The sequence below is a fragment of the Bombus huntii genome, chromosome 12 (assembly GCF_024542735.1).
Source record: "Bombus huntii isolate Logan2020A chromosome 12, iyBomHunt1.1, whole genome shotgun sequence".
NCBI classification, from domain to species: Eukaryota; Metazoa; Arthropoda; class Insecta; order Hymenoptera; family Apidae; genus Bombus; species Bombus huntii.
The window spans coordinates 10600017-10617415 of NC_066249.1; the positions used below are offsets into that span (position 1 = coordinate 10600017).

General features: G+C 26.8%; 3 protein-coding genes across 10 annotated transcripts; 2 read left to right on the top strand and 1 right to left on the bottom strand.

Annotated features, from left to right (window-relative positions):
- Window positions 1-22: 22 nt before the first annotated feature.
- On the bottom strand, window positions 23-2864 carry LOC126872210 (spliceosome-associated protein CWC27 homolog). 2 transcript variants are annotated; one of them, XM_050631890.1, is made up of 8 exons: window positions 2676-2864; window positions 2290-2499; window positions 2006-2206; window positions 1794-1933; window positions 1479-1733; window positions 1251-1406; window positions 613-1171; window positions 23-424 (listed from the first exon to the last, which is right to left on the bottom strand). In XM_050631890.1, exons 1-7 carry the CDS (start codon window positions 2715-2717, stop codon window positions 649-651), a joined length of 1527 nt encoding a protein of 508 aa, XP_050487847.1. In that variant the 5' UTR covers window positions 2718-2864; the 3' UTR covers window positions 23-424; window positions 613-648. The 2 variants fall into 2 exon arrangements, with proteins under 2 accessions (XP_050487847.1, XP_050487846.1); XM_050631889.1 differs by having other exon boundaries at window positions 23-1171.
- Window positions 2829-16248, top strand: LOC126872188 (dynein axonemal heavy chain 7-like). Of its 7 annotated transcripts, none has more exons than XM_050631817.1 (5): window positions 2829-2966; window positions 5538-15129; window positions 15281-15474; window positions 15554-15618; window positions 16079-16248. In XM_050631817.1, the coding sequence occupies exons 2-3, from the start codon at window positions 5552-5554 to the stop codon at window positions 15384-15386; spliced, it is 9684 nt and encodes a 3227-aa protein (XP_050487774.1). In that variant the 5' UTR covers window positions 2829-2966; window positions 5538-5551; the 3' UTR covers window positions 15387-15474; window positions 15554-15618; window positions 16079-16248. The 7 variants fall into 7 exon arrangements, with proteins under 7 accessions (XP_050487774.1, XP_050487773.1, XP_050487772.1 ...); XM_050631816.1 differs by having other exon boundaries at window positions 2881-2966; window positions 5237-15129; XM_050631815.1 differs by lacking the exon at window positions 2829-2966 and having other exon boundaries at window positions 3047-12628; window positions 13205-15129.
- On the top strand, window positions 15517-17375 carry LOC126871984 (NSFL1 cofactor p47-like). The gene is made up of 5 exons (XM_050631409.1): window positions 15517-15618; window positions 16079-16514; window positions 16591-16879; window positions 16958-17161; window positions 17246-17375. Exons 1-5 carry the CDS (start codon window positions 15517-15519, stop codon window positions 17373-17375), a joined length of 1161 nt encoding a protein of 386 aa, XP_050487366.1.
- The last annotated feature ends 24 nt before the right edge of the window (window positions 17376-17399 follow it).

Here is a 17399-nt window from a genome sequence, read left to right on the forward strand (position 1 = left end):
ACAATTAAAAAGAATGTTTAAATTATTTCTCTTTTTAAAAAAGTTTATAACTTTATTTCCACTGATATTTACAATAAATGTATAATTCATTAAATGAATACATAGTTATATTTATGCAAACGGGAAATTACGTATGTAAATATACGATGCGTATCGTCTGCTGTCAACAGATCGACTGAATCAGTGAACGAATATGTCATGTTTTGTATCAGTATCTTATCAAATTTTACTGTGCTCTGGATAAGCTACGATCTATACATCTATTTGCACAAAATCATGGCACTATCGTTATCCATCTTTGCCATCAAAATATTGCAGTTATCTAAAGTATGGTAAACACGACCATACGGCACCAAAAGCACACATACGTACATAATTTTCCTTTTTTCCTCAGTTAATGCGAAACTACAAAATACTAAACTACCTAAAAAGTAATATTTGCGCAAAAAATTAATTTTTTAATTTTAAAATATAAAGCTATCACATTTTTTCCAAAATACTACTTACTTCTTCAGTAAATGTATAAATTTTGTTTAAAAGAAATATTTAATATAACATACTTTTATACACAATTCTATACACAAAAAGATAATACAAAAATGCTATAATTACTTGCATGTGTAGGTATAACATTATTTATGATAAATATTATTTGCGACGAGAATCGGATTGCCTATTTTTATCATCATTTGATTTATGTGATCTTTCTCCTCTTCGTCGCTTATTAAGAGGATTTCGAGGATCATAAATTTCAAACCAATCATCGTCTTTTGTACTTGCATCTTTGGCAAGAACAGGTGCTTTTTCTTCACAATGTAATGCATGTATCATCCAAGACTCATCAGCTGGATCAAAATCATCCTCTTTGCTATCTTCTTTTTTTGATGGACTCAGCGATCTTTCTCTTATAGTTTCCTTAGCAGTTTGAAGTTTAGATTTGAACTTGTTTAATAACTCCATTGTGAAGTCCTCGCGACTTTTCCCCTTTTTAGGTAATTTCGACTTTGCTTCTTTATACTTCTCTTGAGTTTCTATATATTCTTTCATAATCTCAGTTTTCTTTACTTCTTTTTCCACCTGATCTTGTCTTAGTTTTTGATCTGCTTCTTTCGCTTTCTTTTCATTTTGAACATCACGTTTAAAATCCCGAATTTGTTTTCTAATTTCTTCCCTGCATAATAGTTAATTGAAAATACTTAAATATACATTAGAAATAAATATTAATAAACAAATATTAATATAAAACATACGCTTTTCTTTTACGTTCTTCATCTCTGTCCTTCCCAAGATAATATTTATCTTCCTTTATCTCTTTATCATCTTCATCATCATCTACCTTATAATTTTCTGTTTTAGAATTTTTCTTTGTATCTCTTAATTTATTTTTTATTCTTTCTTTCATTGCTCTAAAAATACAAAACTTTTAATAAAAGATCTTACTTAATATAATACGATTATAACGTAAATAATAAACCAACTCCTTTTCTTTTTTTATAACTTCTAATTCCTCTTGAGTTTTTTCTTCTACATCGCTTTCCCAATCGCTACTATGGTCGTTTTTTATTTTTTTGTTTGGAGGTCCAGCCAATTCAATAGCTGGTTGTGCACTTAATTTTGGATCAGTTAGGTGATCATGTGCAGACTTGCCTTTACTACTAAACTGTTTATTAAGTATGACAGATTCTTCTTCATCTTCCTCTGCTTCTTCACCAAAGGATAAAAGATTAAAATTTCTGTAACAGAATGTTTCATTGTAAAGTATATTATTAATAAAACAAAATGTTCTTTCTTACTTTATTCCTGTTCTTTTAGTTTTTAAACTATCATTTATTTCTTCATTTTTCTTTGATACTATCCTTGGTACAATATCAGGAAATGGATTCTTCAATATTTGTGTTTTTATAATTTTTGGAGGATAAAGTGGTCTATCATCCTGAAATAAAAAAAATATGGAAAAATAGTAATTGCATTGATTTCTAATACATTCCAACAAGACTAAATTTACCTCATCTACAAGCGCTTCTTCAAGTTTAAGCATGTTAAATATAGTTTCTCCAGTAACCTTACCAAAGATAGTATGCTTATTTTGCAACTCTGGTGTGGAACCAAGAGTAAAAAAGAACTGAGAACCGTTGTCATCTTTTCCAGCATTAGCCATAGCAATTAAACCTCTTCGACAAAACCGTAATCTTGTGTGAAATTCATCCTAATGTATACACATATATATATATAAATCCAACAATTATTTTTTAATAAAACAAATTAATTTTATGTTTCAAGTAAACTCACTTTAAATGGCTGTCCATATATGCTTTCACCACCTTCTCCTGTACCTGTTGGATCACCACCCTGTGCTATAAATCCTTTAATGATTCTATGAAATATGGTGTTATCATAATAGCCTTCCATACATAATTGTATAAAATTTCTACATGCTTTTGGAGTCTCTTTTGCCCATAACTCTAAATCAATGTCACCAACAGTAGTTTTCATCATCACCTATTTATAATATATTAGTTTTGGTAATATAACATGCCATTGAAATAAAGCGTATTATTTAATGATATAAATTATTTAACATTTTAATATAGAAGTTCAAAAATAAATATTATATACAGGTTATGTTTTTAAAAACAGGTATACAATCCATTAAAATATCATGAATTAATACTTACTTTTCCCTTAGTGGGTGGTTCTTGTATATAAATATTACTCATATTTGTAAATCCTCTTTAATAAAAAAGTTATATTTCAACAAATATCAATGAAAACACTTCATATTAAAATTTTAATTCGCTACAATACGTCAACCAAACAGGTGAAAATGTATTACTTAACATCATTGACATAGACTATACATAATATATGTAGACGTATAATCAAAACTGCCGTGAATCAAAGCAAAAAACACAAATGAGAAACTATTGTGAAATAACCTGTAATACTAAAGAAATTATGAAGTTAAGGTAAATAATATTAACTGAAATGATATATAAAGATATATATGTCTATATTATCTTATATTATAATAATTTATAATAATTACAATAATTTAATGTTATAATTTAACTTGCATTTTTCATATGGTTATCTTAAAAATAAATTTATTTATTGTAAGTTTTTATTTACTTAATTAATTTAATTATTTTACTGTTATTTAGTGATATTTAAGTACATTATTCATAGTTGTACATTTTAAGGTTATCAAGAAAAAATAAAAATAAATTATCTTCTATATGTGAAACTGTGTATTACTTTTATTTTTGAGATTATATAATTAATAATCAATATATATTTACATCTCTTAAATTATCAAATAATTTTTAATAATACTGGCTATTTTTATAACTATCTAATTTTATGTCTACTAAAGAAATATAGCAATGCTGATGTATTGATAAAACATTCTACATTCACAGTATAAATTTATTCTGTACTTAACTGTGTAAGCTGAAATACTTAGTAAATCTTTTGTAAAAATTTATTTATGTGTAACATGGAAGTAAACGTAATGGATGTATACCAATCAAATAATCTAAGTACCAACTCTTTATTATCTGATGATAATTTAATATATGATAAAATGAAAATGTGTTTAAATTACATTCATTTCAAAGTATTTCCCACTGATTGGGAAAAAAATATTTTGAATTTATTACCAAAGAAATATAACAGAAAATATTCTTTTCTAATAAAAACAATATTAAAAGAAGTAAAAGACATATATGCTAAGGATATGCAAGATTTCTTAAATAAAGTTACATTATCAAATCATAAAAAGAATGATGATTATGTTTCTAAGATAATTTATGCAAACCATAAATTCTTTGATGATCAAAATGCTTTTAATAGAAATATTTTTTTAAGACGTGGTAAATTATTAAATAAAAGATATTATCTTTATTTAGAACCAATTAGAATTATTATAAAACAAGCACAACTGAAACTTCCAGTATTTATTTGCAACTTTGAACATTATCATAATTTTGGGCTTATGTCATTAACTGATTTTCAAAATATGATTAATAATGATATTAAAAAAGGATCCTTGGCACTAACAAATCAGTTTTATACTAAGGTGGCAACAGCTGTAGCAACAAATAAGATTTTAAGGAACATTAATAAGAAACGATTACCCAGTATTATGCACTGTATAACACATGTTTTTGTGCAACAAATTTTGAATGTCATGATAAAATCTATTGATCATATAGTAAACACTATGAGTGATAAATATTGCTGTCCTCAAATCAAATTTCAACTTATTATGCAAGATGACCAATTATGTCTTAGTCCTACTGTTGAAGAAGTATATTCTTTATATCACGATATCATTGAAAAAATTAGAATAATTGCCCAAGATTTAATACCATTGGAAGAATGGCTTAATATAAAAGTATATTATAAATATATTAAAGTAGAATTACCAAATTGTTATATTAAAGAGTCTCATAACAAGTTGCAACTTACTTTAGATAACTTATTTCAATCTTTAAATGAACATGTAAAACATATCATTGAAGAATTTTATCTTATCTGTACACCTAACTTAAGGGAAAGAATATTATCATTAACATCTGAAAAAATAAACTTTGATTTATACATCCAACATATACAGGAATACAGTACCTATTTAATAAAATCAAATACAATGACATTGAATACATATCATGCAATAGGAAAATTGGAACAACATGGAGCTAAAGAATTTTTGAAACAGGAATCCTTTGATATTATAAATATTTTTTTAAACAAACTCATTAAATACCATCAAGAATTCAATGAATCTATTTGTTCAGATTTTGAAAATTTAAAAACAAAGATATTAAATATTCCAAAAAATTCACAATCCTTAATTGAATTAACTGAATATATTTCCTATGCATCACAAGTGCTAATAAGAGAATTAGAACGTAAAATTCAGTATTCAATACACATGTTAAGCATATTATCAGAGATAACAGTTTTATCAGATGATCACATTCAATTAAATAAAGAGACTATTAATTGGTTATATGAAATTGAAGCAATATTTAAACAAAGTAATATATTATGTGAGGCAATGAAAAGTGAATTAGAAGATGATATGCAGAAAAGGATAAATAACTTAAACATTAATGTGGATAACATTATTCCTCAACTTAGTGTGTTAGATAATATGGATAATATAAACAGAATTGAAGAATATGTTGAATATTATAAAGGTCTTCTAAAACAAATAAATCAAATTAAACAGGAAATGCGAAGAATTAATGAAGAAGAAACATTATTTAAATTTCCTGAAACTGAGTTTTCAAATGTAATTGAATTATATGAAATGATCATATCATTTCATGATCTCATTTATGTCATTTATCAATGGCAAAGAGATTATTCTGTATGGTTAGATGGTCCCTTTGAATGTTTGGATGCTGTCATTATAGAAAACAAAACGTTGAATTATTTTGAAAAAGTTACTGAAATGAGCAAAATGTTTAGAACAAGGATTAAAATGGATGTAACACTGAACAAATGTTTCAAATTTTCTGGACTTGCAGATGATCCAGATCCGATGCAACAACCTGCACCATTAAAGTTATGTTGGCAAGCACTTAATTCTATAAACAATTTTAAGCAATATTTACCATTAGTAACATGTATGTGTAATTCAGCTCTGCAAAAACGACATTGGATAGAAATGTCTGCAATATGTAAGTTTAATCTTACACCTAATGCTGGGACTAGCTTAAGAAAAATTATTTCATATAATTTAATGAGTGATATTGAGAAATATAAAGCTATCAGTTTAAGTGCTAATAGGGAATTAAAGATGCAACAGAAATTATTGAAAATGATCAAAGAATGGGATAAAATTTCTTTTGAAATAAGTCTTGATAAACAAACTGAAATGAATGTATTTTCTAATATGGATGATATAGAATTATTACTTGAAGATCACCTTATAATTATTGAAGAAATGAAAACTTCAAATTTTGTTAAAGAAATAGCTTCCTTAATGACAGATTTTTTAATGTCTCTCACTAGGATTCAAGAAATTATTAATCAATGGAATTACATACAAATATTAGTTCTTTCCTTAAACTCTACTTTTTGTCACCCAAGCATAAAAGTACATTTAGCCAAAGAATTTCTTTTGTACAAAGAAATTAAAGAAGTCTTAAAACATATTCAAAAGAAGCTCTCAGAAACACCTACTTTTAGAGAACTTAATGATACAATAATTTCAAAATCTTTACTCAATATTGTTGAAAAGCTTGAATACATAAATGAAGAAGTTAAAAATTATATACAAACTAAGAGACAATATTTTCCAAGGTTTTATTTTCTTTCTGATAAAGAAATTGAAGAAATATTATTTAAATCTGATATATCTATACAAAGTATATGTATACAAAAATGTTTTGAAGGTATACAAAAACTAAAAATTGATAAAGAAAAATCTATTTGTTCCATTTTTGGTGATTATGAAGAAGAATTACGTTTAGAAAAATTAATTTCACTTAATGTTCAATATGATCATGAAGAGAAATGGTTGATATATCTTGAAAATGAAATAAATACCACAATAAAAAAAGGCATTCTCCTATCTTATCAAATATTTAGTAAAACATTTGCACATAATAGCATTATAAATTTTCCAAGTATGGCAATTGTTTGTACTTTTCAACTTTGCTGGACTATCGAGGTACATAGGTGTCTTACTCCTTTTAATTTTAAAGCTCTGAATTCTTTATATTCAAGATATATTAATTATGTAACTAGCTTAACTAGTGAATTGAAAAATTATTCGATAAAAAGATTGAGAAATTTGTTAATGTCTTTAATTACTATATTAATTCAACAAAAAGACATTATTCAGTTATTATTAGACAAAAATATTACCAGATCTACGGACTTTGAATGGGTTGCACAATTACAATATTATTTAGTAGAAGATTGCATAGAAGTATCTATTTTTAATACAACTATAAAATATGGATATGAATATAGTTATTACAAACAACATATAATAAATACTCCTTTAACAGATAGATGTTTTCATACTCTTATGCAAGCGTATAAGTATCATTTATATGGTGCTATTACAGGACCATCTGGTACAGGAAAATCAGAAACTCTCAAAAGTTTAGCTAAAACTATTGCAATACAATTTCGTTCTTTTAACTGTACTAATACATTATCTTATAATTTTCTATCTCAAGTATTTAAGGGATTTATTTCTTGTGGAGTATGGCTTTGTTTTAAAAACTTTGATACATTAAAAATTGATCTCCTATCAAAACTCGCACAAACTCTTACTTCTATTTTTCAAATTATAGCAACAAATTTAAAAATCACAATGTTTGAAGGTTCCTCATTAAGAGTAAGTAGAATTGGACATATTTGCATCATTACAAAACTGAATCTATTCCAATATTCTAATTTACCGGATAATTTAAGAATATTATTTAGAACAGTATCTATGATAGTACCAGATATGAATAAAATTATAGAAGTTGAATTTTTCGCTGGTGGCATATCTAATTCAAAGCTATTAACTTCAAAATTAGTTACGCTATATAAAATACTATCTGAGCAATTATGGTGTCAATCATGTAATATTTTTAATTTGTATTCTATGAAGACAATTGTCAAAACCACAATTTTTTTAAAGAGAAGTTTTCCACATGAAAATGAAACTGTACTACTTTTACATTCATTAATTAATGTTAATCTTCCAAAACTTTGTAATATAGATACACACATTTTTAGAAATATAGTTCATTACATGTTTCCAGATCTTACCTTGTTGCCTCCTAACTATGCAGTATTTTTAGAAACTCTTGAAACAGTATGTACATCTAAATCTATCCATATTCATGATGTTTTCAAACTTAAAATTATACAAATATTTGAATTAATGCATATTCATCAATGTTTAATGATTGTTGGTAACCCTTTTGTTGGGAAAACAGAAATATTAAATATCCTTCAAGTTGTTTTATTGTCTTTATACGAGCAAGGCAGTGAATTTGGTGTTAATATAAAATTAGAGACAATAGTTCCAAGTACAATTGATGTTAATCACCTTTTTTGTCATTTTGATGAAAAATCTAAAATTTGGAAGGATGGAATATGTTCCAAAATGATTCAGCCATTCTCAAAGAATGATTCCTTTGACAGAAGGTGGATAATATTTGACGGACTTCTAAATAATGTATGGATTGAAAATTTATATGCAGTTCTTGATATAAATAGGATGTTATATTTATCATCAAATGAAAAAACGAATATGACAAATTTTGTATCCATTATCTTTGAAACAATAAGTATGGAAGATATTTCTCCTGCTATTTTATCAACTTGTGGTATAATTTATATTGAGTCAAATTCTATTGATTGGAGACCCTATGTTAAAACCTATTTTTCCAAGCACAATATTTATGACGAACATAAAAACATATTGTATCCATTGTTTGATTGGATAATAGAGCCTTGTTTACAATTTATACAAAAGAATTGCACTGTAACTTTAAATGTTGGCCAGTTACATTTTGTAATGTCAACATTAAATTTGTTTGAAATGTATTTAAGGGATGCTTTGACAGAAAATACTGAAGAAAAGGGGAAAACATCCCATTTTTTAATATGGGCTCAGGTTGCACTTATATTATCTATAATATGGGGTTTAGGAGGAAATTTAGATATAGATTCTCATACTAAATTTAATTCTTTCTGTACATCACTTTGGACTGGTGCAATTAAAAAATATCCAAAACCAGAAATAATAAAGGGTTTTGACATAACACTACCTCATGAAGGCTTAATACAAGATAATTTTTATATCTTCAAAGGTGTTGGAAATTGGAAGTATTGGGGAAGTACTGATATATTAAAGAGTGAGCAAATATTAGAAAACTCTGGTTGTAATGAAATTTTTGTACCAACAATTAATACAATAAAATATAATCACATGATTCTCAAACATATAAAATACAGAAAACCTTTCATTATTTGTGGAGATGAATCTATTGGAAAAAGTTATCTTATAAAAACTTTATTGAAAAATAAATTACCTGAAGGAATATATTCCAATTTACTTAATTTTATTTCTCTGAATACAGTTGCTAAAACACAACAATTATTACTTTCAAAATTAAATAAAATAAGAAAAAGGCACTATGGGCCACCGAAAGATCAGTTTTGTATTAATTTTATAGATGATCTTAATATGCAAAGATATGAATGCCAATCAGAAATAAATGGTATCTTAGATCTTATTCGACAATATCATAGTTATGGTTACTTGTATGATATTAATGATTCTGAAAAAATTTGTATTAGTGACATTATGTTATCACTTTCAATTGTAACTAATACCAAAATTAAAATATGTCCTAGATTTTTAAGGCACTTTAATTTATACACTATGTATGCCCCTGCTACAGATACTATATTCAGAATATTTTCAAATGTGCTTTTCAGTAATTTAAAAAATAATTCTTTTACTGCAGATATATTCAGTACTGTAACCAGTATAATTAATGCTACGATTGATATATATAATTCTATAATTAAAACTTTACTACCAATACCTACTAAGTTTCAGTATCAATTTAGTATAAGAGATATAAGCAGAGTTATTAACGGATGTAGTCTTCTTCAAAAAGAATCAGTAGAAACTAAAGTTACTTTCATGCGGCTTTGGGCTCATGAGGTATGGCGAGTTTTTGGTGATCGAATATTGGATAATAATGACAAAGAATGGCTTTTTTCACAGATTAAAATAACCTGCAAACATCATTTCAAAGATTCATTTGAAACAGCTTTTGATTATCTGCCAAAATTTGATAATAATGAAATTATCAAGGATAGTTTTTGTAATTTAATATTCTGCACTTTTATGTGTACAGAAAAATATGAAAATAAAAGATACGAAGAAATAAATTCTATTGAGAAATTACAAACTAAAATTATTTTTTATATAAATGAATATAATAATAATAATGTGAAAAAACGGATTGATATTGTAGTATCACAGTATATTTTAGAATGTTTGATAAAAGTTTCAAGAATTTTAGCTATACCAGGAAGCAATTTATTAATAATTTCTAGTATAGGATTTGGTAGAAAGTCCTTAGCAAGTCTAGCTGCTTATATGCAACAACAAGAATTATATGAACCTTCTGTGCAATCTTATTGTGACTTCAACATGTGGAGAAAAGATATAAAACTGGTTTTACGAAAGTGTGGTGAGTTAAAACAGAATTTTATCCTCTTTTTAAAAGATAAACAAATAAAGAATAATTTTCTCCGTGATATTTGTTGCCTATTGTCTACTGGTGAAATACCTGATTTATTTTCTATTGAAGAAAGGTGTGATATCATTGAAATGATACGTTTGCATGCTCAAGGTGGTAATAAAAATGAAGAAATCAGTAATCATGCAGTAATGAATTTTTTTTTGGAACAATGTAGAAGAAAATTACATATTATATTTTGTTTTACTGAAACAAACAAAAGTATAAGATCATATTTATATAAATATCCAGAATTAATAAAATATTGTACAGTAAACTGGTATGAAATGTGGCCAACAGATACACTTTTACAGATAGGTTTGAAATACATTCAAGACATTAATATTGAAGAAGACATAAAAGCAAATGTAATAAAAATTTGCATACAATTATATAACTATGTACAAGAAATAAGCAAAGAATACTACAAAGAAACTGGAATGAAAATTCATGTTACATCAGTTACATATTTGCACATGTTAAAATTATATGTTCACTTGATATGTAAAAAACAGGAAGATATTGTTACATTGAAAAATAAATACCTAACAGGTTTAGAAAAATTAGAATTAGCAGCTCAACAAGTAGAAAAGATGAAAGCTACATTAACAATATTGAAACCACAGTTAGAGTTATCTGCCCAAAAAACGATAATTACAATGAAAGAAGTGGAGAATGAAAATATTACTGTAGAAAAAGCAACTGCTGTTGTACAACAAGAAGAAGAAATAGCAAATAAGAAAACAGAAATTGCCGGGAAATTAAAATTGGAATGCGAAGCTGATCTAGCTGTAGCAATTCCAATTTTAGAAGATGCTATTGTTGCATTAAATACACTAAAACCTACAGACATTACATTGGTTAAAGCTATGAAAAATCCTCCTGATACTATCAAGCTAGTAATGGCAGCAATATGTGTAATGCTTGATGTTCCTCCAGATAGAGCAATTGATTCAGTTACTGGCAAAAAATATACAGATTATTGGGGTCCAAGCAAACGCATTTTAAGTGATATGAACTTTTTACAAATTTTAAAAGACTATGATAAGGATAACATTCCATCTAATATTATACAAACTATTAAAAAGACATACATAATAGATAGCAATTTTAAACCACATATCGTTGCCAAAGCATCAAGTGCTGCAGAAGGTCTTTGTAAATGGGTATGTGCAATGGTGTCTTATGATGAAGTTGCAAAGGCAGTTGCTCCTAAAAAAGAAAAATTGCTTATTGCAGAAAAAGAATGTAATGAAGCTGAAGCATTTCTAAATGAAAAACGGAAAACTCTGTTGACATTAAATGTTAAACTCGCTGCCTTGAATGACAGTCTTCAAGAAACACTACAACAAAAAATAAAACTAAAGCAAGAAGTAGAAGACTGTACCATCAAACTTCAGAAAGCAAAAAATTTAATGGCAAGTTTAGGAGGGGAAAAAAATCGTTGGATGCAGATTGCAGAAAATCTTAAAAGGAATTATGATAATCTTGTGGGTGACATGATATTGACATGTGCAACTATAAATTATGCAGCATCATATAATATTGTATTTCGTAACAAAATTTTAGAGCAGTGGAAACAATATATGGAAATTCTGAAAATATCATATAGTAAGAACTATAATTTAATAAATATACTTGGAGAAGAAAATGATATAAACCATTGGTATTTTTCTGGTTTACCTAAAAATAGCTTTTCAGTTGAAAATGCAATTATTATGACTAATTCCAAATTATGGTCCTTATTTATTGATTCACAAAATCAAGCAAATGAGTGGATTAAAAAAATTGAAAAAAAGAATAATTTAAAAATTATTAAGCTCACTGACTCCAATTATTTGTCAATTATTCAATATAATGTTGAAAATGGTATCCCCACATTAATTGAAAATGTAGGAGAAGAATTAGAAATATCATTGGATCCTTTTCTTCTAAAAAGAATTTACAACGATGAAAAATCTTCATACTTAGATATTGGTCATGATATAATAAAATATTCATTCGATTTCCGATTATATATTACAACGCGATTACTTAATCCTCAATTTTCATGCGAGATGTTTAGCAAACTTACAATAATTAATTTTTCCATTCCCAATGAAGCTCTTCAAGATAAACTTCTTGATTTTATTATTTACAAAGAAAAGCCAGAACTTCAAGAAAAGTTTAAAATTTTACTTATGGAAGATGCTAACAATAAAAAAATATTAAAGCAACAAGAAGATATAATATTAAATATCTTATCTTCAACAACAACAAATATTCTTGAAGATGAGACTGCTATAAAAAGTTTAGATTCTTCAAAAAATTTTTCTTTGAACATTATCAAGAAACAAGAAATAACAAAGGTAACATCACAAGAGATAAATAAATTTCGAAATACTTATGTAAATTTTGTTAAATATTGTACAGATTTATTCAATACATTAAATGTTTTGCCATATTTAAATCATATGTATCGTTTCTCTTTTTCTTGGTTTGTACAATTATATAGAAGATCAATTGAAATTTCAAGTAGAAGTGTTATTCTTGAAAAACGATTAAAATATTTAAAATTTTCATTTACTCAAAGTCTTTATTCAAGCATTTGCAGATCTTTATCAGAAAAACATAAAATACTGTATTCTTTTCTATTATGTTCAAAAATTCTATTGAATGATCAACAAACAACTGAAGAAGAAATTAAATATTTTATGACATCAAACATAAATCATAGTAATACAGTTCCAAATTATAAATTTGATTGGCTTCCACAAAGTATTTGGATAAATATTTATAATCTCAGTAAAATACTTCCTTCCTTCTATGATCTTGCAGATGATTTTTGTTCTAATGATAAGGCTTGGAAACAATATTATGTTTCTGAATCATTTGAAGATCATCTGATGCCAGAACCTTGGATTAATAAGTTATCTTTGTTTCAGAAACTCATTCTTGTAAAAATTTTACGTCCTGATCAAATTACAATACAGATTATGAAAATGATAGAAAATATGTTGGGAAATACACAAAACCATTCCCCTAAAATTAAAATATCTCAATCATATGCAGAATCCAGTTATTTAACTCCACTTTTATTTATTTTACCTGCTTCTTTAACACCATTATCTATTATTTCTACATATGCAAATACTAAAGGTTACTTATCCAAATTTGTCTCTCTATCTATGAGTAAAGGTGAAGAAAAGAAAGCTGAATTTCTTATAAAGAGAGCTCAGAAGGAAGGAGGTTGGGTGTTTCTGCAAAATTGTCATCTAGTAACTCATTGGTTGGCTAATCTTGAAAAAATTTGTGATAATTGTAACATTTCTAATTCATCTTTAGATTATCGCTTATGGTTATCCAGTTGTTCTATCAATGAATTTCCAATTAGTATATTGCAAAATAGTATAAAAATCATGCACGATTATCCTTTAAATATTAAAGAAACATTGTTGAATATTTATCAGTCAGAACCTATAATAAATAAAGAATTTTTTGAAGGCTGTCCTGGAAAAGATAAAATTTTCTTAAAACTTCTTTTTGCAATATGTCTTTTTCATGCAATTATACAAGAGAGAGAACACTTTGGGTTTCAAGGATGGAATATACCATATAAATTTGATCATACTGATCTTAAAATATCCATCATGCAATTACAAAATTTCATAAATAATGCAGATCATGTACCCTTTGATATTTTTCTATATCTTATTGGAGAATGCAATTATGGGGGCAAAATTCGAGACGAATTCGACAGTAGATATTTAAAACATCTTTTAACTGATTATTGCAATCCTAACATAATTGAAAATGGACAGTATGTACATGCAAATGGCGTACAGGAATTAATACCACAAAGATGTGAATATTATCAAGTAATTGATCATATTAGGAAAATTCCATCAAACTTATCATTTCAAATATTTGGGTTTAATAGAAATGGTATTATTATTCGAAATACTATGATAGCTACAGAATTGATATCATCTCTTTCATATATGAGCTCTCCAATTTCTTTATTAGATGAAGAGTTACAGAAAGAACAAGTATTAATTTTAATTAATGATATTAATGATAAATTATGTGATGCAATTAAAATTAATGAAATTCCAGAACAATGTACTTCTATGCTTAAAGAACCTTTGCAAAGAGTTCTTTTTTGTGAAATCAAATCATTAAAACATATCTTAGAAATTATAATAAAGGCATTGACTAATTTAAAATTAGCATTGGATGGTTATCTTCTTTTTACGGATTCGTTGAAAAAATTAGCAAAAGAAATATGTGAAAATAAAATTCCACATACTTGGAAGATGATACAAATTAATATTCTTTCTGAAACCTTAACAGACTATATCGATAATTTATTAAAACGTGCTAAGTTTATTCAAAATTGGATTAATCAAGGACGTCCAAAAATTATTTGGTTTGATACATTATTTCACTACAAAATGTTCTTTTCTGCAATATTATTGACATTTTCTAAAAGGTATAATATATCTATTGAAGATATCATTTTCGATTTTGAAATAGATACAAAAAAAGAAATTGACGAAGAATATGATGATGCATATTTAATTTGTGGACTGCATTTATGTGGTGCTCGATGGGATTTGGAAAAAAGAATGTTAGTCGAAAATTTTACAAATGAAATCTGGCAAAATATGCCACCAATACATCTTAAATGTTCACGGAATAAAAAAAGTGCAGATAAAATCTATGAATGCCCTGTCTATATAACTGCTGCTAAAGATATTGATAAAGATATCAAATTTTCTTCAAAGAATTATATAATTAGTATACCTTTGAAAACTGATACCCCTGCAACTCATTGGATAAAGTGCGGTACAGCTTTATTTTGTCATATGTAAGTTATATAAGTAAAAAATATTAAAATAAAAACAATTTTCATATACCATATTTGTATATTTTTTACAATAATATCTAGTAATATGTTTAACATACAATACTTAAAGTAAATGTATGTGTGGAATTATATCAATGTGATACAATTATAGAAATTATCAAAAAGTTAAAACTAAATCAAAATGTTTATTCAAACATTTCGCGGATTCTTTCATTGTGTATATATCCGGTTCAGTTCCATATAAATGGAAGGAATGACAGGTAAATTGAAGAAATTGACGTAAAGTTGAATTACTGAACAAAGGAAATTATTATACTGGAAATTTTTTAAGCTATAATTACAAGCGTAAGTTGCGATACATTGCGAGTGGTGTAATATTTGCTTTCAATGGCGAACCATGATGAGTTGGTTTCGCAATTTATAGATACAACTGGGGTTGAACCTGAAGAAGCACGATTTTATCTTGAGTTATTTAATTGGCAGCTCGAGGTGAGGCAGCATATTTATTACACCTTTTATAAACTTTAATGCGAAACGTTATAATTTTTTATTATTATAACTAATTTTTCTATCGATCTTCAACGTCAACTTTGTAACCTTAAATTTATTACATTTTCCTATTTTTATCACGCTTCATTGCGTGATTTTTTAATGTTTTGAAGCGGACTATTGCTTTTGTTACTATATTAAGGGCTTCTTTTAACCAAAAAATGTTTGACAACGTTACATACATAGCAATAATGTCGCAATATCGTGATTAAAGTTATTAGATGTTATATTTTAGGAATATTGTCATTGACATTATACCTAAAATAAGATTAGTCATCATAAAGAAAATTCTTTTACACATTGTGACTTCTTAATAATAAAGTTTATTGATTACAGTTTATTCTTAAGTGTGTCATTATCAATATCCAAGTATATTTATCAATTATATAAAACATTTTAGGTTGCTCTTGACACATTTTACTATCCTCCTGCTTTGCCTTCATTGTCTAATGAACCTACTGAAGGTGCAACATCAGAAGAGGAACGTACTGATATTGCAGATAAAAGTACAGGAAGCTTAAAATCATCAGAAATGGAAGGGAAATCATCGAAAGATAAAGCAAAACCAAAGCCTAAGTTTGCAATGCTTAGTGATCTTAAAGATAGAGAAAGTAGTCCTGAAGATGAAGAAGGACAAGCATTTTATGCTGGTGGTTCTGAACATACTGGACAACAAATTTTAGGACCAGGAAAGAAAAAGGATATTGTTAGTGATATGTTTAAATCATGTCAGAGACAATCAATTGCTGTAGAACCAAAACCAAGTGGGCAACAAAGACCAAATACCTTTAGTGGTACTGGGTATAAATTAGGTCAGACTAGTTCAGATACTGAAAGTAAGTTATCAGGATTATTAAAATTTGCTCTATCTTCTATAACAAGTTATTATATTGAAATAAATATTTTTTATAGTCGTTACTGCTACATCATCTAATCATCAACAATCAAATTCTGGACTAATTACTTTAAAATTATGGAAAGATGGGTTTACTATAAATGATTCTGAACTTCGTTTATATAGTGATCCAGAAAATAGAGAATTTCTGGAGACTATAAAGAGGGGTGAAATACCGGCAGAGATACGTCAAGAGATACAAGGTACTGAAGCACGCCTTGATATGGAAGATCATCATCATGAAATGTATGTCCCTCCAAAAGTAAAAGTGAAAGCTTTCAGTGGTAAAGGACATATGCTAGGGAGGTATATAATTCATATCTATACTTACAAAAATTATTTTTTATATACACTTTAGTTATTTTTAATAATATTTTTGTTCAGTCCTTCTCCAGCTACAGTTGGCATGACAATACCGGCAGATCTTGCAGATCAAGCAGCTAATGAATCTCAGGCAAAACAAAAATTAAATTTAGATGAATCAAAACCAGTTACAACAATACAAATTCGCCTTGCTGATGGAACTAATGTAAAAGCTCAATTTAATTTAACTCATACCATTAATGACTTGAGGCAATACATAATAACGTATCCTTTCTTAATTAATATTGTTATTATAAAGATAGACAAATTTATTATGTGTAAATATATTTTTCCTTAATTACTTCTTAGTATGAGACCTCAATATGCTATGAGAGAATTTAGTTTATTAACAATGTATCCTACTAAGGAGATTACAGAAGATAAAACTATTGAAGAAGCTGGCTTGCAAAATACAACAATAATTCAACGACTGAAATAAATGTCTTTCTAGATTCTTAGTTAT

Bases quoted from the DNA above. Each gene is read 5' to 3' on its own strand.
- LOC126872188 (XM_050631812.1), top strand. From the start codon at position 3,488: ATGTGTAACATGGAAGTAAACGTAATGGATGTATACCAATCAAATAAT. The intron at 15,130-15,280 runs GTAAGTTATATA...ATACAATTATAG, and splicing joins ACAGCTTTATTTTGTCATAT to AAATTATCAAAAAGTTAAAA.
- LOC126871984 (XM_050631409.1), top strand. From the start codon at position 15,517: ATGGCGAACCATGATGAGTTGGTTTCGCAATTTATAGATACAACTGGG. The intron at 15,619-16,078 runs GTGAGGCAGCAT...AAAACATTTTAG, and splicing joins TATTTAATTGGCAGCTCGAG to GTTGCTCTTGACACATTTTA. The intron at 17,162-17,245 runs GTATCCTTTCTT...ATTACTTCTTAG, and splicing joins TTGAGGCAATACATAATAAC to TATGAGACCTCAATATGCTA.
- LOC126872210 (XM_050631890.1), bottom strand. From the start codon at position 2,717: ATGAGTAATATTTATATACAAGAACCACCCACTAAGGGAAAA. The intron at 2,500-2,675 runs GTAAGTATTAAT...TATTATAAATAG, and splicing joins AACCACCCACTAAGGGAAAA to GTGATGATGAAAACTACTGT. The intron at 1,734-1,793 runs GTAAGAAAGAAC...ATTCTGTTACAG, and splicing joins ACTAAAAGAACAGGAATAAA to AAATTTTAATCTTTTATCCT.